Source organism: Palaemon carinicauda, chromosome 13, assembly GCF_036898095.1.
Source record: "Palaemon carinicauda isolate YSFRI2023 chromosome 13, ASM3689809v2, whole genome shotgun sequence".
Lineage (NCBI taxonomy): Eukaryota > Metazoa > Arthropoda > Malacostraca > Decapoda > Palaemonidae > Palaemon > Palaemon carinicauda.
The window spans coordinates 119,352,662-119,379,026 of NC_090737.1; the positions used below are offsets into that span (position 1 = coordinate 119,352,662).

The 26,365-nt window shown below is 44.0% G+C and overlaps 1 protein-coding gene across 1 annotated transcript in view; it reads right to left on the reverse strand.

Moving 5' to 3' along the window:
* Usp5 (ubiquitin specific protease 5) overlaps positions 1 to 26,365 on the reverse strand; it is a 100,643-nt gene that overhangs the window by 40,856 nt on the left and 33,422 nt on the right. The window contains exons 8-10 of the mRNA XM_068385738.1: positions 20,331 to 20,517; positions 8,990 to 9,209; positions 8,670 to 8,833 (exon numbers count right to left, since the gene is read on the reverse strand). Coding sequence (XP_068241839.1) covers positions 8,670 to 8,833; positions 8,990 to 9,209; positions 20,331 to 20,517 — 571 coding nt within the window. The remainder of the gene's footprint in view (positions 1 to 8,669; positions 8,834 to 8,989; positions 9,210 to 20,330; positions 20,518 to 26,365) is intronic.

The window sequence follows — 26,365 nt, forward strand, 5'->3', positions numbered from 1 at the left end:
CGCCATCTGTGGTCAGGTACTCAAGTATTTCTTGTCAACAAGAACTCAATTTTCTCCTCGGTCCACTGGTTCTCTATGGGGAGGAAGGGCGGGTTCTTTAATTCATGATCATCGGGTAAGTATATTCAAAAATTTATTTTACTAATGAAAATAACATTTTTCAATATTAATCTTACCCGATGATCATGTAGCTGATTCACACCCAGGGTGGTGGGTGGAGACCAGCATACATGTTAACAAAGAAGCTAAGTATCCCGTATTTCATTTTATTAGTTATTCAAAATAACAAACATAAAATAAATAAGTACTTGGTAAGGAAGTCGACTTGAACCATTACTCTGCCTTTATTAAGTACGTCTTCCTTACTGAGCGTAGCGGTCCTCTTAGGATGCTGAACGACTCTTAGGTGCTGAAGTATAAAGGGCTGCAACCCATACTAAAGGACCTCATCACAACCTCTAACCTAGGCGCTTCTCAAGAAAGAATTGACCACCCGCCAAATCAACCAGGATGCGGAAGGCTTCTTAGCCGACCGTACAACCCAAAAACAACAATAAAAAGTATTCAAGAAAAAGGTTAAAAAGGTTATGGGATTATGGGAATGTAGTGGCTGAGCCCTCACCTACTACTGCACTCGCTGCTACGAATGGTCCCAGGGTATAGCAGTTCTCGTAAAGAGACTGGACATCTTTGAGATAGAATGATGCGAACACTGACTTGCTTCTCCAATAGGTTGCATCCATAACACTCTGCAGAGAACGGTTCTGTTTGAAGGCCACTGAAGTAGCCACAGCTCTCACTTCATGTGTCCTTACCTTCAGCAAAGCAAGGTCTTCTTCCTTCAGATGAGAATGTGCTTCTCTAATCAGAAGCCTGATGTAGTAAGAAACTGCGTTCTTAGACATTGGTAGCGAAGGCTTCTTGATAGCACACCATAAGGCTTCTGATTGTCCTCGTAAAGGTTTTGACCTTCTTAGATAGTACCTAAGAGCTCTAACTGGGCAAAGTACTCTCTCCAGTTCGTTCCCCACCAAGTTGGACAGGCTTGGGATCTCGAACGACTTAGGCCAAGGACGTGAAGGAAGCTCGTTTTTAGCCAAAAAACCGAGCTGCAAGGAACATGTAGCCGTTTCAGATGTGAAACCTATGTTCCTGCTGAAGGCGTGGATCTCACTTACTCTTTTAGCTGTTGCTAAGCACACGAGGAAAAGAGTTTTTAATGTGAGGTCCTTAAAAGAGGCTGATTGGAGCAGTTCAAATCTTGATGACATAAGGAACCTTAGGACCACGTCTAGATTCCAGCCTGGAGTGGACAACCGACGTTCCTTTGAGGTCTCAAAAGACCTAAGGAGGTCCTGTAGATCTTTGTTGGTGGAAAGATCCAAGCCTCTGTGGCGGAAAACCGCTGCCAACATACTTCTGTAACCCTTGATCGTCGGAGCTGATAGGGATCTTACGTTCCTTAGATGTAACAGGAAGTCAGCAATCTGGGTTACAGTGGTACTGGTTGAGGAAACTGCATTGGCCTTGCACCAGCTTCGGAAGACTTCCCATTTAGACTGATAGACTCTGAGAGTGGATGTCCTCCTTGCTCTGGCAATCGCTCTGGCTGCCTCCTTCGAAAAGCCTCTAGCTCTTGAGAGTCTTTCGATAGTCTGAAGGCAGTCAGACGAAGAGCGTGGAGGTTTGGGTGCACCTTCTTTACGTGAGGTTGACGCAGAAGGTCCACTCTTAGAGGAAGAGTCCTGGGAACGTCGACCAGCCATTGCAGTACCTCTGTGAACCATTCTCTCGCGGGCCAGAGGGGAGCAACAAACGTCAGCCGTGTCCCTTTGTGAGAGGCGAACTTCTGAAGTACCCTGTTGACAATCTTGAACGGCGGGAATGCATACAGGTCGAGATGGGACCAATCCAGCAGAAAGGCATCCACGTGAACTGCTGCTGGGTCTGGAATCGGAGAACAATACAACGGGAGCCTCTTGGTCATCGAGGTAGCGAACAGATCTATGGTTGGCTGACCCCACAGGGCCCAAAGTCTGCTGCAAACATTCTTGTGAAGGGTCCACTCTGTGGGGATGACCTGACCCTTCTGGCTGAGGCGATCTGCCATGACATTCATATCGCCCTGAATGAACCTCGTTACCAGCGTGAGCTTTCGATCTTTTGACCAAATGAGGAGGTCCCTTGCGATCTCGAACAACTTCCTCGAATGAGTCCCTCCCTGCTTGGAGATGTAAGCCAAGGCTGTGGTGTTGTCGGAGTTCACCTCCACCACCTTGTTTAGCTGGAGGGACTTGAAGTTTATCAAGGCCAGATGAACCGCCAACAACTCCTTGCAATTGATGTGAAGTGTCCTTTGCTCCTGATTCCATGTTCCCGAGCATTCCTGTCCGTCCAATGTCGCACCCCAGCCCGAGTCTGATGCGTCCGAGAAGAGACGGTGGTCGGGGGTCTGAACAGCCAAAGGTAGACCTTCCTTGAGAAGAATGCTGTTCTTCCACCACGTTAGAGTAGACCTCATCTCTTCGGAAACAGGAACTGAGACCGTCTCTAGCGTCATGTCCTTTATCCAGTGAGCAGCTAGATGATACTGAAGGGGGCGGAGGTGGAGTCTCCCTAACTCGATGAACAGGGCCAGCGATGAAAGTGTCCCTGTAAGACTCATCCACTGCCTGACTGAGCATCAGTTCCTTCTCAGCATGCTCTGGATGCATTCTAGGGCTTGGTTGATCCTTGGGGCCGACGGAAAAGCCCGAAAAGCTCAACTCTGAATCTCCATACCCAGGTAGACAATGGTCTGGGATGGAACGAGCTGGGACTTCTCTAAATTGACCAGGAGGCCCAGTTCCTTGGTCAGATCCATAGTCCATCTGAGATTCTCCAGACAGCGACGACTTGTGGGAGCTCTTAAAAGCCAGTCGTCTAAATAGAGGGAGGCTCTGATGTCTGCCAAGTGAAGGAATTTCGCAATATTCCTCATCAGTCGCGTAAACACAAGAGGTGCCGTACTTAGGCCAAAGCACAGGGCTTGGAACTGGTACACAACCTTTCCAAAGACGAATCTTAGGAAAGGTTGGGAGTCTGGATGGATGGGGACGTGAAAGTATGCGTCTTTCAGGTCTAACGAGACCATCCAGTCCTCCTGCCTGACCGCTGCTAGGACCGACTTCGTCGTCTCCATCGTGAACGTCTGCTTGGTGACAAAAGCATTGAGAGCACTGACGTCCAGCACCGGTCTCCAACCTCCTGTCTTCTTGGCTACCAGGAAGAGACGGTTGTAAAAGCCCGGGGATTGATGATCCCGGACTATGACCACTGCTTCCTTTTGTAGCAAGAGCGACACCTCTTGTCCTTCTCCTTGTAGTTGGGAGAGAGGTTGATGGGAGATGTAGCTAGAGGGGGATTGCGGCAGAACGGAATTCTGTATCCCTCCCTTAGCCACTTCACAGACTGAGCGTCTGCACCTCTGCTCTCCCAAGCTTGCCAGAAGGTCTTGAGTCTGGCTCCTACTGCTGTCTGGAGAGGAAGGCAGTCAAAACTTGCCTTTTGCGGACTTGGAACCCTTCTTGGACTTGCCACGGTGACTGTCTGCACGGGTACCTCCTCTGCTGGAGGTTCTGCCACGAAAGGGCGGGATGAACCTAGAAGCAGGTGTATCAACTGCTGCAGGGCGGAAGGGTCTAGGCACGGAAGGTAAGGTTTTAGCCTTACGTGCAGAAGAAGCCATTAGATCATGAGTATCCTTCTGGATAAGTGAGGCAGCCATCCCCTTAATCAACTCCTCCGGAAACAGACACTTGGAGAGAGGAGCAAACAACAACTCTGACTTCTGGCAAGGAGTGATACCAGCAGATAAGAAGGAGCAAAGATGTTCTCTCTTCTTGAGGACTCCTGATACATATGAAGCCGCAAGTTCACCAGACCCATCCCGAATTGCCTTGTCCATGCTAGACATGATCAGCATGGCCGAGTCCTTATCTGAAGGGGAAGTCTTCCTGCTTAAGGCTCCCAAACACCAATCGAGGAAGTTGAATATCTCGAAGGCACGAAAGACTCCCTTCAACATATGATCTAGATCAGAAAAGGACCAGCAGATCTTCGAACGCCTCATAGCCAACCTGCGGGGAGAGTCAACCAGACTTGAGAAGTCGGCCTGGGCAGAGGCAGGAACCCCCAAGCCAGGTTCCTCTCCCGTGGCATACCAGACGCTCGACTTAGAAGCCAGCTTGGGAGGAGGAAACACAAAAGAGGTCCTTCCCAGTTGCTTCTTGGAATGCAACCAGTCCCCCATAACCCTCAAAGCTCTCCTAGATGATCTGGCGAGAACAAGCTTGGTGAAGGCAGGCGCAGCAGACTGCATGCCCAGAGCAAACTCGGAGGGAGGAGAACGAGGGGTTGCAGACACAAAATGCTCAGGATACAAGTCCCTGAACAAATTAAGGACTTTGCGAAAGTCTAAGGAGGGTGGCGAAGACTTGTGTCCTTCAACATCAGAGTGAGGTTCATCCAGATGAGCAGCTTCATCATCCGATACATCATCATCCGAAAGTTGAGTTGTGAGTGGCAAAGGCAGAGCAGCAAGCTGAACGGCTGAATCCTGCAGAACGGGTGCATGCGTACCTGCGGATCCAACATCATGCCTCTGCTGGACAGTCTGCGAGCTGGCAACAACAAAAGCAGAGGTCTGGTGTGTGGGAGGGTCTGCGGTGGGCTGAGGAGCATGCGGTATGGTATGCAGAGCATGCTGTAAGGTATGCGGCTCATGCTGCATGGTATGCGGAGCATGCTGTAAGGTCTGCAGAGCATGCTGCATGGGCTGAGGAGAATGCCGCATAGTGCTGGAACCCGGCAACTCCTGATGCGGCAGCTCACGCATGTTAGCAGATGGTGCAGCAAGAACATGCGTCTGGCAGGGAGGACTGCGCATCGGTGGAGGAGCTCTCACAGGTGGGGTGTGGGAGCAGGCAGCCGCAGTATCTGCTGAGCGCACAACCTCTGCGGGTTGTAGGTTAACAGGAGAGGTGTTAACCTTCTCGGCATGATACTCCTGCATGAATGCCGCAAGCTGAGACTGCATAGTCTGCAGCATGGACCACTTAGGGTCTACTGTGGTTGGAGCAACAACAGACGGAGCAGTAGCCTGTTGAGGGACCACTCTACCTCTCTTGGGAGGTGTGCAGTCATCAGATGACTGTGGCGAGTCCGAACTGACCCAGTGGCTACACCTGGGCCGTTGGACTAGCTCGGAAGGGACCTTACGTTTGAGCGGTCGTGAGACCTTGGTCCACCGTTTCCTCCTGGAAACTTCTTCCACAGACGAGGAATGTAAGGGCTCATTCGTCTGTATGTGGATGGGACGATCCTTAACAGATACGTCCGCAACCACTGAGGATACATCCGTGCGCCGATCAAGGCCTGCCGAACCCTTTGGTCCTTCGACATTGCTTCTCCCCTGGGCTTGGGAGCTTGCAAGAGGTCCCGGACTGGGAGGACGACTGGCACGCACAGATGTACCCTCATGCGCAACACTGACACTGACACTATGCACATCACTAGCACTAACACTTCCCACTGCACTCTTCGCTTTCAGCTCTCTGACATCTGCCAAGAGCTGATTGCGGTCACAAACCAACGACTCCACCTTCTCACCGAGAGCCTGAATGGCACGCAACATATCAGCCATTGCAGGCTGAGCACTCGTTGCAGGTTCGGGAGTCACCACCACAGGGGAAGGAAAAGGTTGAGGGGCATGGGGAGAGGAAAAATCCACAGAGCGAGAAGAACTCCTCCTATCTCTCTCCTTCTCTAACCTACGTGCATATCTGAGGAATTCGTTAAAATCGAATTCCGAAAGCCCAGCACATTCCCCACATCGATCTTCCAATTGACAGGATTTACCCCTACAATTGGAACATACGGTGTGAGGATCTATAGAGGCCTTCGGAAGACGCCTAGTACAAGTCCTAACACTACACTGCCTGTATTTAGGAACTTGGGAATGGTCAGACATCTTGAATTTAGAGGTAGTCAAGGGGGAATTCCAAAATTAAGCAAAGTTCGTTAGCCAATGAATCAAATTAATTCCAAAAGCTTGCTAAGCTAAGGATAAAGCTTCCTGAACAGCGAAGGCTAAACTTTAGAGCAAATACATCACCAAATCGTGAACAAAAGACTCCAAAATCAACAGCGTATCCAAGTAGGTCTTGCCGGCGGCACGACAGAGGAAAAATTGAGTTCTTGTTGACAAGAAGTACTTGAGTACCTGACCACAGATGGCGCTGTTGAGTACACCCCCACCTGGATAGCGATCGCTGGCGTATCCCGACCGTAGATTTCTGTCGGGCAACGGAGTTGACAGCTACATGATCATCGGGTAAGATTAATATTGAAAATTGTATTTTTCCTAACAGTATTTCCATATTATAGGCAGTAGCAATAAAAATATGGAAAAAAATCTTTAACATTAATATTAACAAAAGTTTTGTTCCAAAAGCAAATTAATTTTGCTTTTGTCAATGAAATTTCAGAGGATAGCTATGATTCACCAACTGTCTACAATATTTGTATACAGTATTTTGAAGTATTACTAAGCATGATTTTATCAAAAACACACTAACCTTCATAGACGTGTGCAAAATTCTGTAACACAACTCCATCATTTCTGATATATTATCTCTCCCAAATAATATACAGTACACAAAAAAAACATTACACATATCTCACAAGTGCTTAGCGTGACAATGTAGTGGCACTGAAACCATTACACCTCAGAGGATAATCTGTGGTAGTGTGGGTGACAGCGTATCGTTATCTTTTATAAAGTAGATAAATCTGAAAAATGTTACACTTTCATACTCTCACAAGGATGGCCCAAAAGATCTGTTAATTAATGAAGGGATCAAAGCATGAATAGATCTCAAAGAGAGAAAACAATACTGTACAAAACTCATGTACTATACAATGGGCAATGAAATAAAGTGAGACCGTAGGATGTCTGGAGAAGTCTGTGGCTTATAAAATTTAAGAATACAGTACTTTCTTTTATGCTGAGTAGGGAATCCACTCTAACCAAACATTTGTTTATTGTAATAACACTAAACCTAACCTCATATACTTGAATGGTATGAAGTGAAAAAGCCTTCTTGGCCACCTATGGTTTTGTTACTTGACTGCTTTCAACTCTTTTAGTATGTTGTACTATTTAATAAATGTAATATCTTTTACTTATTCCAGCCTTATCCATATTCATTAGCTAAAGTTATGAAGTTTGGCATACCAAGCAATGGATACAAACATTTTAGATGGCAAAGATTTACTGTATAAATTTATTGCATCTAGTGCACTAAGCAAGAGATATAACATAAGCTGGAATGTCAAATGGTCTCGATACTGTAAGAAACAGTTGTAAGATTTAATTTCTTGGCTTGACAATGATAAGGTTCGACAGATCAATCACCACTAGGAAGAATCTGGGATACTGCCTGATTCTGCCCGAAAATATTGGCTTAGATTTAGACTAGCAAGGTAACTCATAATCTCAAAGTACTGGATATGCTGCTGAGTTGATGCGGACTATTAATCCCTCAAGATTATAAAAAGCAGAGCATTTGGTCAAAAGCTAAATCTCTTGAACCAAACAGAGACACAGGATGAAAAAGGTTGCAATTCTGGAAGGTATTTAGGGAAGTAAAAGACAATTGCATCTGAAAAAACTAAAAAAAATATCAAAATAAAATGATATACTTCAAAGTGCAAATTTTTGTTATTTACTACAATTGATTGATAAAGGCAAAACTTGATCTCAGACATGAAAAAAGAAAGATAAACGCTATTTGTAATTTTTCAGAGCAAAAACACTAGACTCTTAATGAGAAAAGAACCAAGTTAATGTAGAACTCTACCACAAATCACTGAATAAAATAATTGAAGAGATGTGAAGTCTTTACTTTCAAGAAAAAAATCAGGATTGAGTTTTATGGTCTGGTTATCCCATATAACAATAATATCAATACCAATAATCAAAATAATGATAGTATTAAAGCACTGTTATGAACTTCAGAAAGTCCTATTTCTGACATTTTCTTGAAAGCACTGTCCCTGTTTTGTATGCAAGAGAAAAAAAAGCCAGGCTGACGAGTTTGCCCAGCCACCGTAAAACATCGCATATTTTAATGTCATAAGTTAAATATCAGAGTAGGGTTTCTTTAGCACAAATTTATTTAATAAGTGAGATCAAGAGGAAGGATTACTATAACAGCCACTCTGACAACCAAACACTCTTTTTCAGGACTATTCTTAAAAAAAGATACAAGGGGGCCCAGCGGTCAATTAGAAACATGTGCAAACAAACAAAATGGTTACCACTTTGATGGTGCAAAAAAAAAAGAAGAAGAAGAAGAAGAAGAAGAAGAAGAAGAAGAAGAAGAAGAAGAAGAAGAAGAAGAAGAAGAAGACGACGGGAATTACCTACACGCGGTGACTGAAGGGGCTCCCTCTTTTCTTTTTGGAATTACAGCTGACCCTCACAATTTGCTCTACATCTTTATTTAATGTACATTGATTGATCTTCTTTCTGCCTCTTTGATTATTGAAGCTTAAGTAAAACACGAATCACACAAGATTTAAAGCTTTCTTAAAAGAAAAATGATGTGTTCCTATAAAAAACTTACAAGACTTTCTGAGATGCCTGGGCCTCTGCTTTCTGAGCTTGATAAGCAGCAACCTCTTCTTTGTTTATAGCTTCCTCCATAGGAACTGGGAGAGGCAAGTACTGGTCTGGTCGAGTAACATAGCGCACCTTTCCGCTTTCACTGCATATAAATTTGTCTTCCACCTAAAACGTGCATTAATTCCCACTAAAATTTATTGCATGAAATTTGTTTTACTTATGATTAAAAATATGTTCCAAGTGGTAGATTAAATTTATTTTTTTAGCAATTTCATAATATAAATAAACGATGGTTCAATATAGATAAAAAAGAAAACAAACCTCAAACTTCAGAACATTTCCTGGATCAACAGCACCAGCAGAATTACATGAACATAATTTCAAAATGTGCTCCAAGAATTCCATTGCATCTTGTTGCTTTTTTGTTGAAAATTCAGCATGACCTCTACCCACTAGTGTTCGGAACATCAGTGGGGATATACCTGGCTGCAAATCATCAACATCTTCATCACCTGTAGAATTAGCAGGTGGAGTGGAATACCTGCACGCAAAACAAGAAGTAAACAAGTGGTACAGTAATACTTAATAAAGATCAAGCTAAAATTAGTGCAAGATGCAAATTATAGGGTAAGAAATTAAACCTTAACAAAGCTAAAAGTATGATTGTAGTAGGTCAAGGATAATGGCTCCTCAACATCCAGATCTTTGCATTGATGTTTCTTTAACTATACAGAACTCCTTTAAAATGTTATTTTTATAATAAAATAAATTTTTGAATATACTTACCCGGTGATTATATAAGCTGCAACTCTGTTGCTCGACAGAAAACTCTACGTTAAAAATCCGCCAGCGATCGCTATACAGGTAGGGGGTGTACATCAACAGCGCCATCTGTCGGGCAGGTACTCAGTACTCAATGTAAACACAGAACTCAATTTTCTCCTCGGTCCACTGGGTCTCTATTGGGGAGGAAGGGAGGGTCCTTTAATATATAATCACCGGGTAAGTATATTCAAAAATTTATTTTATTATAAAAATAACATTTTTCAATATTAAACTTAGCCGGTGATTATATAAGCTGATTCACACCCAGGGGGGTGGGTAGAGACCAGCAATAATTGTTTACATTATTATGAGCTAAGGATTTTTTATTTCATTTTAGCAGTTATTCAAAATAACAAACATAAAATAAATAAGTACCTGGTAAGGAAGTCGACTTGAACAATTACTCTGCCTTTTTAAGTACGTCTTCCTTACGGAGCCTCGCGATCCTCTTAGGATGCTGAGCGACCCCTAGGAGCTGAAGTATCAAGGGTTGCAACCCATACAACAGGACCTCATCAAAACCTCTAATCTAGGCGCTTCTCAAGAAATGACTTTGACCACCCGCCAAATCAAGTAGGATGCGAAAGGCTTCTTAGCCTTCCGGACAACCCAAAAACAATAATAAAACATTTCAAGAGAAAGATTAAAAAGGTTATGGAATTAGGGAATTGTAGTGGTTGAGCCCTCACCCACTACTGCACTCGTTGCTACGAATGGTCCCAGAGTGTAGCAGTTCTCGTAAAGAGACTGGACATTCTTAAGATAAAAAGACGCGAACACTGACTTGCTTTTCCAATAGGTTGCGTCGATTATACTTTGCAGAGATCTATTTTGTTTAAAGGCCACGGAAGTTGCGACAGCTCTAACTTCGTGTGTCCTTACCTTCAGCAAAGCTTGGTCTTCCTCATTCAGATGGGAATGAGCTTCTCGTATTAACAGTCTGATAAAATAGGATAAAGCATTCTTTGACATAGGCAAAGATGGTTTCTTAACTGAACACCATAAAGCTTCAGACGGGCCTCGTAAAGGTTTAGTTCGTTTTAAATAGAACTTAAGAGCTCTTACAGGGCATAAGACTCTTTCTAGTTCATTTCCAACCATACGATAAGTTTGGAATATCGAACGATATTGGCCAAGGCCGAGAAGGCAGCTCGTTTTGGCTAGAAAACCAAGTTGTAGAACATGTAGCCGTTTTGGATGAGAATCCGATGTTCTTGCTGAAGGCATGAATCTCACTGACTCTTTTAGCTGTGGCTAAGCATACAGTGATACCTCGGTAGTCGAACGACTCTATACTCGAACAATTCGGAGTTCGACCAAAATTTTCGAGAAATTTTTGCTGCGGTGCTCGACCAAAAATTCGGTACTCGACCAGCCGAACACGTGACGACCGCATGGGCTTTGTGATGATCGCGCCATCTCGGCCACTCTCGCTTGTTCGGGAAGCATCAGTTCTCTCGAGAGCGTCACTCAGACAACGCGCGATCAGCATTCGTTGTGATTTAGTGATTTTCAGTGCTTTTAATTGCTTTTTTAGCTTTCATAATGAGTCCCAAGAAAGTAATGAGTGTTAAGGGGAAGGAGAAGAGGAAAACAGTGCGAACAACGATCGAGTTGAAGAAGGAAATTATAGCGAAATATGAGAATGGTGTACGAGTGTCCGATTTAGCGGTAGAATACGGAATGGCGAAGTCGACCATTTCTACGTTTTTAAAGCATAAAGAAATGATTAAGAAGGCGAATGTTGCAACGGGAGTTACGGCGGTAACTAAGCAAAGGCCACAAGTGATTGAGGAGATGGAAAAGTTGCTTTTAATATTTATTAAAGAAAAACAGTTGGCCGGGGAAAGTGTTAGTGAAGCGTTCATTTGTGAAAAAGCGTTGCATATCTATGAAGAATTAGTGAAGAAAAGTCCGAGTACCAGTGAAAGTGATTCATTTACATTTAAAGCGAGCAGGGGTTGGTTTGAAAAGTTTCGTAATAGAACAGGTATTCATCGTGTTACTAGGCATGGGGAGGCAGCTAGTTCGGATCAAATTGCAGCCGATAAATACGTGGGGGAATTCGATCGGTACATAAATGAACAAAATTTGATCGCACAACAAGTCTTTAATTGTGATGAGACTGGGTTATTTTGGAAGAAAATGCCAGCCAATACGTACATTACCAAGGACGAGACGAAGATGCCAGGTCACAAGCCAATGAAAGATAGGCTAACATTGTTGCTGTGTGCAAATGCAAGTGGCGATTGCAAGATCAAACCCTTGTTAGTGTACCACTCGGACAACCCCCGGGTGTTCAAACGAAATAATATTTGTAAAAGTGCACTACCAGTTATGTGGCGCTCGAACACTAAATCTTGGGTCACAAGACAATTCTTTACTGAGTGGATAAACGAAGTGTTTGCCCCCCAGGTTAAGGCTTACCTCATTGAAAAGAGCTTGCCAATGAAATGTCTTCTGGTTATGGACAATGCTCCTGCACATCCTCCAGGTCTCGAGGATGACTTGAAAGAAGAATACAGCTTTATCAAAATCAAATTCTTGCCCCCCAATACTACTCCCATACTCCAGCCCATGGACCAACAGGTCATTTCAAACTTCAAAAAACTCTATACCAAGGCCCTTTTCAGAAAGTGTTTTGAAGTGACCAGTGACACGAAGTTGACCCTAAAGGAATTCTGGAAGGAACACTTCAGCATCCTCAACTCTGTTAACATGATTGACCAAGCTTGGCGAGGTGTGACCTATAGGACATTGAACTCTGCCTGGCGTAAGCTGTGGCCATCATGTGTCACAGAGAGGGAGTTTGAAGGTTTCCAACCAGAGGCGGGTCCAAGCACTGCTACCCCTGTAATTTCTGATGACACTGATGTCGTTGAGGAAATTGTTGTCATGGGCAGGAGTTTGGGGCTTGAGGTCGACAAGGATGATATTGATGAGCTTGTAGAAAGCCATTCTACCGAGTTGACTGTGGAGGAATTGTTGCACCTGCAACAACAACAGCAGCAGGATCTGATTGTGGAGCAGGAATCTTCAGAAGAGGATGAGGTAAGGGAGGATGTTCCAAGTTCTCTCATCAATGAAATTTGTTCCAAGTGGGCAGATGTGCAGGCTTTTGCTGAAAAATACCACCCAGAAATTGCAGTAGCAAACCGGGCAGTGCATATGTTTAATGATAGTGTCATGTATCATTTTCGAAGAATACTGCAGAGGAGGAAGAAACAATTAACAATAGACCAGTTTTTCACAAAAGAAAAGAAAGCTGCTACATCAAAGCCTGTTTCTCCTCCAAAGAAGAGACAAAGAAGAGAAGAAACCCCTGAAATAGATCTGCCCACCCTTTCATTGGAGAGAGAAACAACTCCTGAAGGAGAACTACCCCGCCACATCATGGAAGGGGACTCTCCTTCCAAGCAGTAACCTCCCCCTTCCATCCTCTCCACATCCATCCCTGTATGCCATCGAACCGCTGCTCAAAGGTATGTTCACTACAGTACAGAAAATGGTTTAAAATTGTTTTATTTTAGTACAGTAAATGGTTTAAAATTGTTTTATAGGATTTTCTGACCAATTTCATACACATTTAGATAATTATTGTTGTTTAGGTACACGTTTTATTAATATTTTGGGCCTGTTCGAGTGCTTGGGAACGGAATAGAATATATACCATTATTTCTTATGGGGAAAAAAAATTCGGTACTCGAACAAATCGGAGGTCGAACACGGATCTCGAACGGATTATGGTCGAGTACCGAGGTATCACTGTACCAGGAAAAGAGTCTTTAAGGTGAGATCTTTCAGGGAGGCTGATTGTAGCGGTTCGAACCTGTCTGACATAAGGAATCTTAGTACCACGTCTAAATTCCAACCAGGTGTAACCAAACGACGCTCCTTCGTGGTCTCAAAAGACTTAAGGAGGTCCTGTAGATCTTTATTGTTGGAAAGATCTAAGCCTCTGTGACGGAAGACTGATGCCAACATGCTTCTGTAACCCTTGATAGAGGGAGCTGAAAGAGATCGTTCATTCCTCAGATATAAGAGGAAGTCAGCTATTTGAGTTACAGAGGTACTGGTCGAAGATACGGATACTGACTTGCACCAGTTTCGGAAGATTTCCCACTTCGATTGGTAGACTCTAAGGGTGGATGTTCTCCTTGCTCTAGCAATCGCTCTGGCTGCCTCCTTCGAAAAGCCTCTAGCTCTCGAGAGTCTTTCGATAGTCTGAAGGCAGTCAGACGAAGAGCGTGGAGGCCTTGGTGTACCTTCTTTACGTGTGGCTGACGTAGAAGGTCCACCCTTAGGGGAAGTGTTCTGGGAACGTCTACAAGCCCTCGAAGTACCTCTGTGAACCATTCTCTCGCGGGCCAGAGGGAAGCAACTAGCGTCAACCTTGTCCCTTCGTGAGAGGCGAACTTCTGCAGTACCTTGTTGACAATCTTGAACGGAGGGAATGCATATAGATCTAGATGTGACCAATCTAGGAGAAAGGCATCTATATGAACTGCTGCTGGGTCCGGGATTGGTGAGCAAAATATTGGGAGCCTCTTGGTCATCGAGGTTGCGAAGAGATCTATGGTTGGCTGGCCCCAGGTGGCCCAAAGTCTCTTGCATACATCCTTGTGGAGGGTCCATTCTGTTGGAATTATTTGTCCCTTCCGACTGAGACAATCTGCCATGACATTCAAGTTGCCTTGGATGAACCTCGTTACTAGTGAAATGTCTAGACCTTTTGACCAGGTGAAGAGGTTCCTTGCGATCTCGTACAACGTCAGAGAGTAGGTCCCTCCTTGCTTGGAGATGTACGCCAAAGCCGTGGTGTTGTCCGAGTTCACCTCCACCACTTTGCCTTGAAGGAGAGACCTGAAGCTTTCCAGGCCAGACGTACTGCCAGTAGCTCCTTGCAGTTGAAATGCATTGTCCTTTGACTCGAGTTCCATAATCCCGAGCATTCCCGACCGTCTAATGTCGCACCCCAGCCTACGTCCGATGCGTCCGAGAAGAGAACGTGGTTGGGAGTCTGAACAGTCAGGGGAAGACCCTCTCTTAGGTTGATATAGTCCTTTCACCAAGTCAGACAAAACTTTATCTTTTCGGAAACCGGGATCGAGACCGCTTCTAGCGTCTTGTCCTTTTTCCAGTGAAAAGCTAGATGGTATAGAAGAGGACGGAGGTGTAGTCTTCCTAGTGACACAAATTGATCCACGGATGACAGCGTCCCTACCAGACTCATCCACAGCCTGACTGAGCAGCGTTCCTTCTTCAGCATCTTCTGGATGGATAGCAGGGCTGGGGGCTGATCGTCTTGTTCAGCAACGTCCTCATCAGAGGGTTCCTCATCCGAAACTGATGAGGAAACGGCAACGGAGTGGGCAACGTCTGACTCGCTGAATCCGGTCGCACTGGTGGATGCGTGACGGAGCCGGACGCAATATCATGGAACTGCTGCACAGTCTGTGAACTGTCAACAACCATGGGAGCGCGAGGAAGTACAGCGTCAACCCGAAACTGTCTAGACCGTCTGGGTTGTGCAGTCAACACCCTACCGGGTTGCTGAGGTTGACGCACTGCGTCACAACAAGTCACCTCTGCTGGTTGTCGAACGTCCTGAACGTCAACAACCACCTCCGAGCGTCGCTTAACGTCAACGTGCGGCTGGCAACCCACACTGGGTCGCATCGGTGGAGGAACCACATCAACTGGCAGACGCGAGTAGGTTACCTCAGCGTCAACAGGGCGCACAACCGACCGGTTGGAAGGTTGTTGGCCAGAAGGTTCTTCTCCGCATTTAAGTCCTCTATCAAGGACGCAAGCTTGGACTGCATGTCTTGCAGCAAAGCCCATTTAGGGTCTACGGGAGCAGGTGTGGCAACAGACGGGGTTAGCGACTGAGGCGGAACCGTTTACCATCCCTGAAAGCCTTGTTATGCGTGACATAATAGTACAGCAAAACTTCAAAGGCTCGACAACAGCTGAGAAGTTGACCTGTAAACAACTTGGAGCGTCTCCTGGCTAGGCGCCAGGGAGAGTCTACCAGAATTGAAAAGTCTATCTGGGCAGAGGCATGAACTCCCAAGCCGAGAACTTCTCTCGTGTCATATCAGACTCTAGCTCTATAAACCAGTTTAAAAGAAGGGAAAGCAAAGGCTGTATCCCCCAAACTCCTCCTGGTGAAAAAACCAGTCGCCTAGCCAACGTAACGCTCTCTAGGAGAGCGAGAGAGCACTAGCTTAAAAACAACGGCTTCGAAGTAGCTAGGCCTAGTGTAAGTTCTGACGTTTAGGCGAACGAGGAGCAGCAGAGACAAGATCCGGACGAAGATCCTTAAAAAATCATCATGATTTAATTAAAGTCCATAGGAGGCTAAGCAGCTTAAGGCTCCTCTCCATCTGACAGAGTCCTCAAGGGAATATCAGTAGGAGGGAGAACAGCAACTTCCTCATCTACAGGAACCTTGTCCGATAAAAGCTGAGTCTCTCACTGGTGCATTAGTAGCGGACCAGAACGCAACGTCATGTAACTGCTTGACAGTCTGTGAACTGTCAAAAACTGAACTGTCAACCACAACAGGTGCGTGAGGACGTACAGCGTCCACTCGAGACTGCTTTGACTGCCTAGACTGAGCAGTCAAAACAACTCTAGAATGCGGAGGTTGACGCACCGCGTCAAAACAAAACAACTTAGACTGTTGTTGTACCTCGCGAACGTCAATGGAAGGTTCCGTGCGTCGCTGAACGTCAACATGCGGCCGGCAGGGTACACTGGAACGCATGGGTGGCGGGACTCTCTCAGCTGGAGTGCGGCAGAAGGTCGCCTCAGCGTCCACAGGACGCACAACCGTGGTTGGTTGTAGGCTAGAGGTTGGTGCAGAGTCAACCTTCTCCGCACGAAAGTCCTGCATCAATGACGTTAACTGAGACTGCATGGTCTGCAGCAAAGACCACTTAGGGTCTACAGGAGCAGGTGCGGCAACAGACGGTGTGACTGCCTGATGCGGTACCGCTTTGCCTCTCTTAGGAGGTGATCAGTCGTCGGAAGACTGCAGCGAGTCCGAACTGACCCAGTGGCTACAACTGGGCCGTTGGACTTGCGCGGAAGGGACCGACTTGCGCTTAAGAGGCCGCGAGACCTTGGTCCATGGTTTCTTACGAGAAACCTCTTCCGCAGACAAGGAATAAATGGGCTCTCTCGTCTTTGTGTGGGTGGGGCGATCTTGGGTAGATACGCCCGAAACCACGGAGGGAACGTCTGTTCGCTGATTAAAGCCTCTCGAACCCTCTGGTCGTACGACATTGCTTCTCCCCTGGGCTTGGGAGCTTGCAAGAGGTCCCGGACTGGGATGACGACAGGCACGAACAGACGAACCCTCGGACGCAACACTGTAACACTTTGCGCCTCGGACGCAACACTGTAACACTTTGCGTATATCACTTTATCACTTCAATTTTCTGTTTTGCACTTATTTCTACCTGAAACACGCAATTCTACCCTTTATTAAAAGGTAGTAATTGCAAAATTAGTCGTATAATGCAAGCTCATAATACCAGCAAAAAACAGAAAACATATTTAAGATAAAAAGAAAAATCGTGGCTGGGAAAGAGACTAAACACTAGTTCATATAACTACGTTTTCAATCTCTCACCGCACATAGCCTGGGGACGAGAATAAAAACCTAAAAACGTTTTATTCTTCCTCCCCGTGGAGAGACTAGGGACGAGAGTAACACGAGAACAACGTTACCCGCTTGAACGGAACGTTTACTCTCCTCTCTCTCCCTCCGTCTCTATCTCTCTCTCTCTTTCTCTCTTGATTTCGCACCTAAGAGAAGAGCCCAATTATATATCGTCAAAAAAAAAACATGTTAATTGACTAAAGGAAAAAACTGAAAGGATTTTCAAATAAAAAGTTCCTTTAAATTAGAATTTAAAACATTTAAGCTAAGAAAGAATGAACAAAACGTCAGAATCGATTTACTCTTACTGCAAAGTGAAACCGTGATACACTCTCTCTCTATCGTAACGATAGAGCGCATGTTGAACGTCCTGAACGTCAACAACTGCGTAGCATAAAAAACTAAACGTTAGTTCATCTTTGAAAACAGTACAAAGACTATCAAAGAAAATCTTTCATAAAATATTACATTTACAAAGTTTTAAATCCTTAGCTCTTTAAAAGCTAACTACGATATAAAGGGCTCAACGTTGATTAACTTCGGTTTCCAAGTTAGGACCGCCTACTCTCAGGAAAGGTCTATATAAACAAAACATTAAAATTATTTTATATGTTTATAATAAATGGAAAGTTAATCGAAGAGGCCTAATAAAGGCGGAGAGATATAAAATATATAGAGGAAAATCTATAACGTGATATAATTACTAAAAGCCTAAACATACTTCCGTCTAAGGGAAGGGTCGGCCATTTAAAAGTGAAAGAAAGTCCATATTATCTTTGTCACCATAATTAAATCTATCCAAAACGAGTTCAAGTTTTGAGATGAAGATAAAACACCTGCATAGCGAAAGCTCAAAACTAGAATAGTGTACTTCACCAATAGTTGTGAAAACAAATCCAGTTAGCACAGCGAATTAGTAGGTCTTGCCGGTAGCCCAACAGAGAGAAAATTGAGTTCTGTGTTTACATTGAGTACTGAGTACCTGCCCGACAGATGGCGCTGTTGATGTACACCCCCTACCTGTATAGCGATTGCTGGCGGATTTTTAACGTAGAGTTTTCTGTCGAGCAACAGAGTTGCAGCTTATATAATCACCGGCTAAGTTTAATATTGAAAAATTCATGGTGAGATTTTTAATTTTAAATTTACTTTTGAGATGGTGTTTTTTTTTCAGTTGAACTAAATACTGGCTTATTGAGCAGGTCTTTTACAATTTTGGTGATCAATTTATTCTGAAGAAATTTTGGAATTCTTTCATTATACTTTGTTTTGAGTATTGTTCTCCTGTCTGGTCTTCAGCGGCTGACTCTCTTAATTTAGGGGAAAAAAAACTTGCAGTCCATCAAATTTCTTATTCCTGATATCATTATCATTATTATCACTAGCTATGCTACAACCTAAGTTAGAAAAGCACGATGCTATAAGCCCAAGGGCTCCAACAGGGAAAAATAGCCCAGTGAGGTTTGGAAATAAATAAACAATATAAGTAGTAATGAACAAATAAAATAAAACATTTTAAAAACATTAAAACAGATTTCATATAAAAGGACTTATGTCAGCCTGTTCAACATAAAAACATTTGCTGCAAGTTTGAACTTTTGAAGTTCTACTGATTCAACTACCCGATTAGTTAGATCATTCCACAACTTGGTCACAGCTGAAATAAAACTTCTAGAATGCTGTGTAGTATTGAGCCTCATGATGGAGAAGGCCTGACTATTAGAATTAACAGCATGCCTAGTATTACGAACAGGATGGGACTGTCTGGGAGGATCTGAATGTAAAGGATGGTAAGAATCATAAAAAATCTTATGCAACATGCATAAATAACTAATTCATATGGACATTAATCTCTGGTACCATTGTTCAGTAAGTTCTTTGTGCATTTTGCATATGATTTTACATAATTCTGACCATCCTTTGCGTTTGGATCTTCCCAGACTGTACCATACGGTATATAGTACTATATGAAATTAGTTCTAACAGTCTTGTCTTCTCCATCATACACAGTATTTTAGAAGTTTTATTCCAGATTGAGGAAATCGGTAGAACTTCAAAAGTTCAAACTTGCAGCATATGTCTTTATCTTGAACAGGCTGAGAGGAGTCTGTCTTCATATCTTCATAGTTTATATATGATGTAACTTTTAATGTTGTTACTGATGTTAAGATAGTCTATATTCTTTATTCATTACTTCATATATAGTTTATTTCCTTTCCTAACTGTACTACTTTTCCTTAATGGAGTCCTTGGGCTTAAAGCCATCTGCTTTTTGAACTAGAGTTGTAGCTTAGCTTGTATTAAGAATAACAATTTATCATGAAAATATACCAAAAATAAAAGAGGTAAAAATGGTTTTATCACTTAACATAAATAAATTCAGGGTCAATAAATATAAATATCTTGGAATAAATGTACTTCTTAAGTGACCTTTACAACGCCACCCACATGTGACTTGGGTTATTTGGATTTGGTCTGTTACGTCCATAATCTTCCGTAAAAGGGTCTGTTATTGTGAGATTATACTGTATAACTATACATCATTAATTCAACTTAACACACTATGTTAATTTCCATACACTGAATAAAAAAACCTAGAAACATAAATTGACTTCCTGAAAGTTGAAATTCAAAAGAAATGAAATTCTTTTAATGGCAATTAAGATGAAGCCAATCCATTTGTTCTCATCAGATTCTTACACCAACTCACCTTGCCACTGGAAACACAAGGCTATTGAACTATTAAGAGAAAAGTTTCCTGTACTTTTCAAGTGATTGTCGAATCTCTTACTTCTTATAAGAAATAACACATGAATGTTAAGTAAATTTCATGGCAATAATATGGCACCTAATTTCAAGGACTGACACATGAAACATCTATGATTAGCTCTTCAATAAGTTACATCACAAAATGTATCATCCAAATCCAAGGGGTGATCTTTGTAATATATTATATAGAACATTTTTTTTAAAGTGACATTGCTAAAATAAAACCTCGCAAAAGAAGTTATACAGATTTTATTTGTAATCTTTATTTTAGAATATGAAAGAATAAAATCAAACTTTGCTATAATCAAATTCAGATCTTATTTGCAATCTTCATGTTAGCACTGTATATGAAAGAATTAAGATAACCATTGCTATAATGTAACAGAATATTCCTACCTCCCTGAGAGTAATCCATGAGCAAGCTTGGACATCTGTATATTGAAGTCTTCAGCAACATTACCGTTACTATAGCTGTCTAGTATTCCTGGTCCACTCAGACTGTATCTCTCCAAAAAGCTGGGCATTGTAAACAGCACTTGCATGACTGAATTAATGTAGCAGGAATTACCAAGATTTTTTAGACCTGGAAAAGAAAAGTGACTGGATGTACATCAATATACTAATATGGATGTTACTTAGCAAAATCACAAATTTTAAGTAATTTGTATTTTTCCTAACAGTACTTACCTCGAACTACTTTCTTAGGAGTATCTGGGATCTCCTCCCAACCGACCAGAGTTTTGTCGAGATGTTATCGCGACGCGACCAGAGAACTTACTGGAGGTCGAGACCTGAGAAAGCATGCTCCCTGACCCGGGGTTAGCCTTAGGGCGAGTATCACTCCGCCTGAGGTTAACCCTCACAGAAAACGGGAGTAGGGTAAACTACACAAAACTCTGGTTGGTTAGGAGGAGATCCCAGATACTCCTAAGAAAGTAGTTCGAGGTAAGTACTCCGTGTTGGAACAAATAAAGATTAAGAAAATTTTAATTCCTCAGTCCAGTTTATACTCGTGTTACCAAAGAAAAACCACAGTCCAACTTATAATCATGTCATTATAAAACACAAACATAAAAAAAAAATAATTACAAATGACTTGATATTTCATTGTTTAAATGTTTCCTCAAAATTATAATTAAATTATCGATTAACAAGACCACTGAGTCACTTAAGTAGTTTTCCATGTAGTTTTCTAAAAGGACTTGGTATTTAATGAGATTTGAAAATGGAAGAGAGTTAAGTTAAAAACATTGACTGAGAAGAGTAAAGGAAACAGGTACATTGTACCACAAGAGGCATACTTTAAGCAGCATACTGTATATTACAAGGTAAGAGTGCATTACACATGTTTGTTCCTTATAAAATGTTATTTTGATAATAAAATAAATTTTTGAATATACTTACCCGGTGATTATAATAGCTGCAACTCTGTTGCTCGACAGAAAAACTCTACGGAAAAATTCGCCAGCGATCGCTACACAGGTAGGGGGTGTACTCAACAGCGCCATCTGTCGTTCAGATACCCAGTACTCATTGTAAACAAAGAGCTCAATTTTCTCCTCGGTCCACTGTGTCTCTATTGGGGAGGAAGGGAGGGTCCTTTAATTTATAATCACCGGGTAAGTATATTCAAAAATTTATTTTATTATCAAAATAACATTTTTCAATATTTAACTTAGCCGGTGATTATATAAGCTGATTCACACCCAGGGGGGTGGGTAGAGACCAGCAAAATATGTTTACATCATATGAGCTAAGAATTTTTATTTCATTTTAGAAGTTATCAAAATAACTAAACAAAATAAATAGGTACCTGGTAAGGAAGTCGACTTGAACAATTACTCTGCCTTTTTAAGTACGTCTTCCTCACGGAGCCTCACGATCCTCTTAGGATGCTGAGCGACCCCTAGGAGCTGAAGTATCAAGGGTTGCAACCCATACAACAGGACCTCATCAAAACCTCTAATCTAGGCGCTTCTCAAGAAATGACTTTGACCACCCGCCAAATCAACTAGGATGCGAAAGGCTTCTTAGCCTTCCGGACAACCCAAAAACAACAATAAAAACATTTCAAGAGAAAGATTAAAAAGGTTATGGAATTAGGGAATTGTAGTGGTTGAGCCCTCACCCACTACTGCACTCGCTGCTACGAATGGTCCCAGAGTGTAGCAGGTCTCGTAAAGAGACTGGACATCCTTAAGATAAAAAGACGCGAACACTGACTTGCTTTTCCAATAGGTTGCGTCGATTATACTTCGCAGAGATCTACTTTGTTTAAAGGCCACGGAAGTTGCGACAGCTCTAACTTCGTGTGTCCTTACCTTCAGCAAAGCTTGGTCTTCCTCATTCAGATGGGAATGAGCTTCTCGTATTAACAGTCTGATAAAATAGGATAAAGCATTCTTTGACATAGGCAAAGATGGTTTCTTAACTGAACACCATAAAGCTTCAGACGGGCCTCGTAAAGGTTTAGTTCGTTTTAAATAGAACTTAAGAGCTCTTACAGGGCATAAGACTCTTTCTAGTTCATTTCCAACCATACGATAAGCTTGGAATATCGAACGATTTTGGCCAAGGTCGAGAAGGCAGCTCGTTTTTGGCTAGAAAACCCAGTTGTAGAGAACATGTAGCCGTTTCAGATGAGAATCCGATGTTCTTGCTGAAGGCATGAATCTCACTGACTCTTTTAGCTGTGGCTAAGCATACCAGGAAAAGAGTCTTTAAGGTGAGATCTTTCGGGGAGGCTGATTGTAGCGGCTCGAACCTGTCTGACATAAGGAATCTTAGTACCACGTCTAAATTCCAACCAGGTGTAACCAAACGACGCTCCTTCGTGGTCTCAAAAGACTTAAGGAGGTCCTGTAGATCTTTATTGTTGGAAAGATCTAAGCCTCTGTGACGGAAGACTGATGCCAACATGCTTCTGTAACCCTTGATAGTGGGAGCTGAAAGAGATCGTTCTTTCCTCAGATATAAGAGGAAGTCAGCTATTTGAGTTACAGAGGTACTGGTCGAGGATACGGATACTGACTTGCACCAGTTTCGGAAGATTTCCCACTTCGATTGGTAGACTCTAAGGGTGGATGTTCTCCTTGCTCTAGCAATCGCTCTGGCTGCCTCCTTCGAAAAGCCTCTAGCTCTCGAGAGTCTTTCGATAGTCTGAAGGCAGTCAGACGAAGAGCGTGGAGGCCTTGGTGTACCTTCTTTACGTGTGGCTGACGTAGAAGGTCCACCCTTAGGGGAAGTGTTCTGGGAACGTCTACTAGCCATCGAAGTACCTCTGTGAACCACTCTCTCGCGGGCCAGAGGGGAGCAACTAGCGTCAACCTTGTCCCTTCGTGAGAGGCGAACTTCTGCAGTACCTTGTTGACAATCTTGAACGGAGGGAATGCATATAGATCTAGATGTGACCAATCTAGGAGAAAGGCATCTATATGAACTGCTGCTGGGTCCGGGATTGGTGAGCAAAATATCGGGAGCCTCTTGGTCATCGAGGTTGCGAAGAGATCTATGGTTGGCTGGCCCCAGGTGGCCCAAAGTCTCTTGCATACATCCTTGTGGAGAGTCCATTCTGTTGGAATTATTTGTCCCTTCCGACTGAGACAATCTGCCATGACATTCAAGTTGCCTTGGATGAACCTCGTTACTAGAGATATGTTTAGACCTTTTGACCAGGTGAGGAGGTCCCTTGCGATCTCGTACAACGTCAGAGAGTAGGTCCCTCCTTGCTTGGAGATGTAGGCCAAAGCCGTGGTGTTGTCCGAGTTCACCTCCACCACTTTGCCTTGAAGGAGAGACCTGAAGCTTTTCCAGGCCAGACGTAGTGCCAGTAGCTCCTTGCAGTTGAAATGCATTGTCCTTTGACTCGAGTTCCATATTCCCGAGCATTCCCGACCGTCTAATGTCGCACCCCAGCCTACGTCCGATGCGTCCGAGAAGAGAACGTGGTTGGGAGTCTGAACAGCCAGGGGAAGACCCTCTCTTAGGTTGATATTGTCCTTTCACCAAGTCAGACAAGACTTTATCTTTTCGGAAACCGGGATCGAGACCGCTTCTAGCGTCTTGTCCTTTTTCCAGTGAAAAGCTAGATGGTATTGAAGAGGACGGAGGTGTAGTCTTCCTAGTGACACAAATTGATCCACGGATGACAGCGTCCCTACCAGACTCATCCACAGCCTGACTGAGCAGCGTTCCTTCTTCAGCATCTTCTGGATGGATAGCAGGGCTGGGGGCTGATCGTCTTGTTGTTCAGCAACGTCCTTATCAGAGGTTTCCTCATCCGAAACTGATGAGGAAACGGCAACGGAGTGGGCAACGTCTGGCTCGCTGAATCCGGTCGCACTGGTGGATGCGTGACGGAGCCGGACGCAATATCATGGAACTGCTGCACAGTCTGTGAACTGTCAACAACTATGGGTGCGCGAGGAAGCACAGCGTCAACCCGAGACTGTCTAGACCGTCTGGGTTGTGCAGTCAACACCCTACCGGGTTGCTGAGGTTGACGCACTGCGTCAAAACAAGTCACCTCTGCTGGTTGTTGAACGTCCTGAACGTCAACAACCACCTCCGAGCGTCGCTTAACGTCAACGTGCGGCTGGCAACCCACACTGGGTCGCATCGGTGGAGGAACCACCTCAACTGGCAGACGCGAGTAGGTTACCTCAGCGTCAACAGGGCGCACAACCGACCGGTTGGAAGGTTGTTGGCCAGAAGGTTCTTCTCCGCATTTAAGTCCTCTATCAAGGACGCAAGCTTGGACTGCATGTCTTGCAGCAAAGCCCATTTAGGGTCTACGGGAGCAGGTGTGGCAACAGACGGGGTTAGCGACTGAGGCGGAACCGTTTACCATCCCTGAAAGCCTTGTTATGCGTGACATAATAGTACAGCAAAACTTCAAAGGCTCGACAACAGCTGTGAAGTTGACCTGTAAACAACTTGGAGCGTCTCCTGGCTAGGCGCCAGGGAGAGTCTACCAGAATTGAAAAGTCTATCTGGGCAGAGGCATGAACTCCCAAGCCGAGAACTTCTCTCGTGTCATATCAGACTCTCGCTCTATAAACCAGTTTAAAAGAAGGGAAAGCAAAGGCTGTATCCCCCAAACTCCTCCTGGTGAAAAACCAGTCGCCTAGCCAACGTAACGCTCTCTAGGAGAGCGAGAGAGCACTAGCTTAAAAACAACGGCTTCGAAGTAGCTAGGCCTAGTGTAAGCTCTGACGTTTAGGCAAACGAGGAGCAGCAGTTACAAAAAGATCCGGACGAAGATCCTTAAAAAAATCATCATGATTTAATTAAAGTCCATAGGAGGCTAAGCAGCTTAAGGCTCCTCTCCATCTGACAGAGTCCTCAAGGGAATATCAGTAGGAGGGAGAACAGCAACTTCCTCATCTACAGGAACCTTGTCCGATAAAAGCTGAGTCTCTCACTGGTGCATTAGTAGCGGACCAGAACGCAACGTCATGTAACTGCTTGACAGTCTGTGAACTGTCAACAACTGAACTGTCAACCACAACAGGTGCGTGAGGACGCACAGCGTCCACTCGAGACTGCTTTGACTGCCTAGATTGAGCAGTCAAAACAACTCTAGAATGCGGAGGTTGACGCACAGCGTCAAAACAAGTCAACTCCGATTGTTAGTGAACGTCTTGAACGTCAACAGGAGCATCAGCCAGTGGCCTAACGTCCAAATGCGGCTGAAAAACCACACGAGACCGCATCGAGTGTGGTTCTAAACAACCTGACTGACGTGACTTAGCTACGCCAACGTCAACAGTAAGCACAAAGGAACGTTAGGTTGGCTGAAAGCCAGGATATCGATGAGATAAACGGCTAGACTCAACGGACTAATCGGCAGAATAGTCTTCCATAAGGGAGGCAAGCATATACTGCATGTTTTGCCATACAACCCCTTAAGGATCAACGGAAATGGTTGTGGTAATAGACGAGGGTAACGTCTGTGACCGCAACACTTTGCCTACAAAAAAACTCTCGGAGTCTGTGTTACGCTTTTGTTAGGCGGCGAGCAGTTATCCGATGACTGCATAGGGTCAGAGCTGTCCTAATGGCTGTAACCAGGACGCTGGACCTGTCCTGAAAGGACTGACTTTCGCTTAAGGGCTTCGAAACCTTGTGACAGGTTTCTTATGCGAAAAGCCTACGGATGGCGAGGAGAAACAAAGTCTCTCTCGTCTTATGGTAGGGGAGATCTTGGTAAGATACACCCGATACCATAGAGGGAAAACATCTGTTCGTTGGTCAAGGCCTCTCGAACCCATAAGTCGTTTGACATTACTTCTCCCCTGGGCTTGGGAGCATGTAAGAGGTCCCGGACTAGGTGAACGACAGGCACGAACAGACGAACCCTCGGACGCAACACTGTAACACTTTGCGCCTCGGACGCAACACTGTAACACTTTGCGCATATCACTTTATCA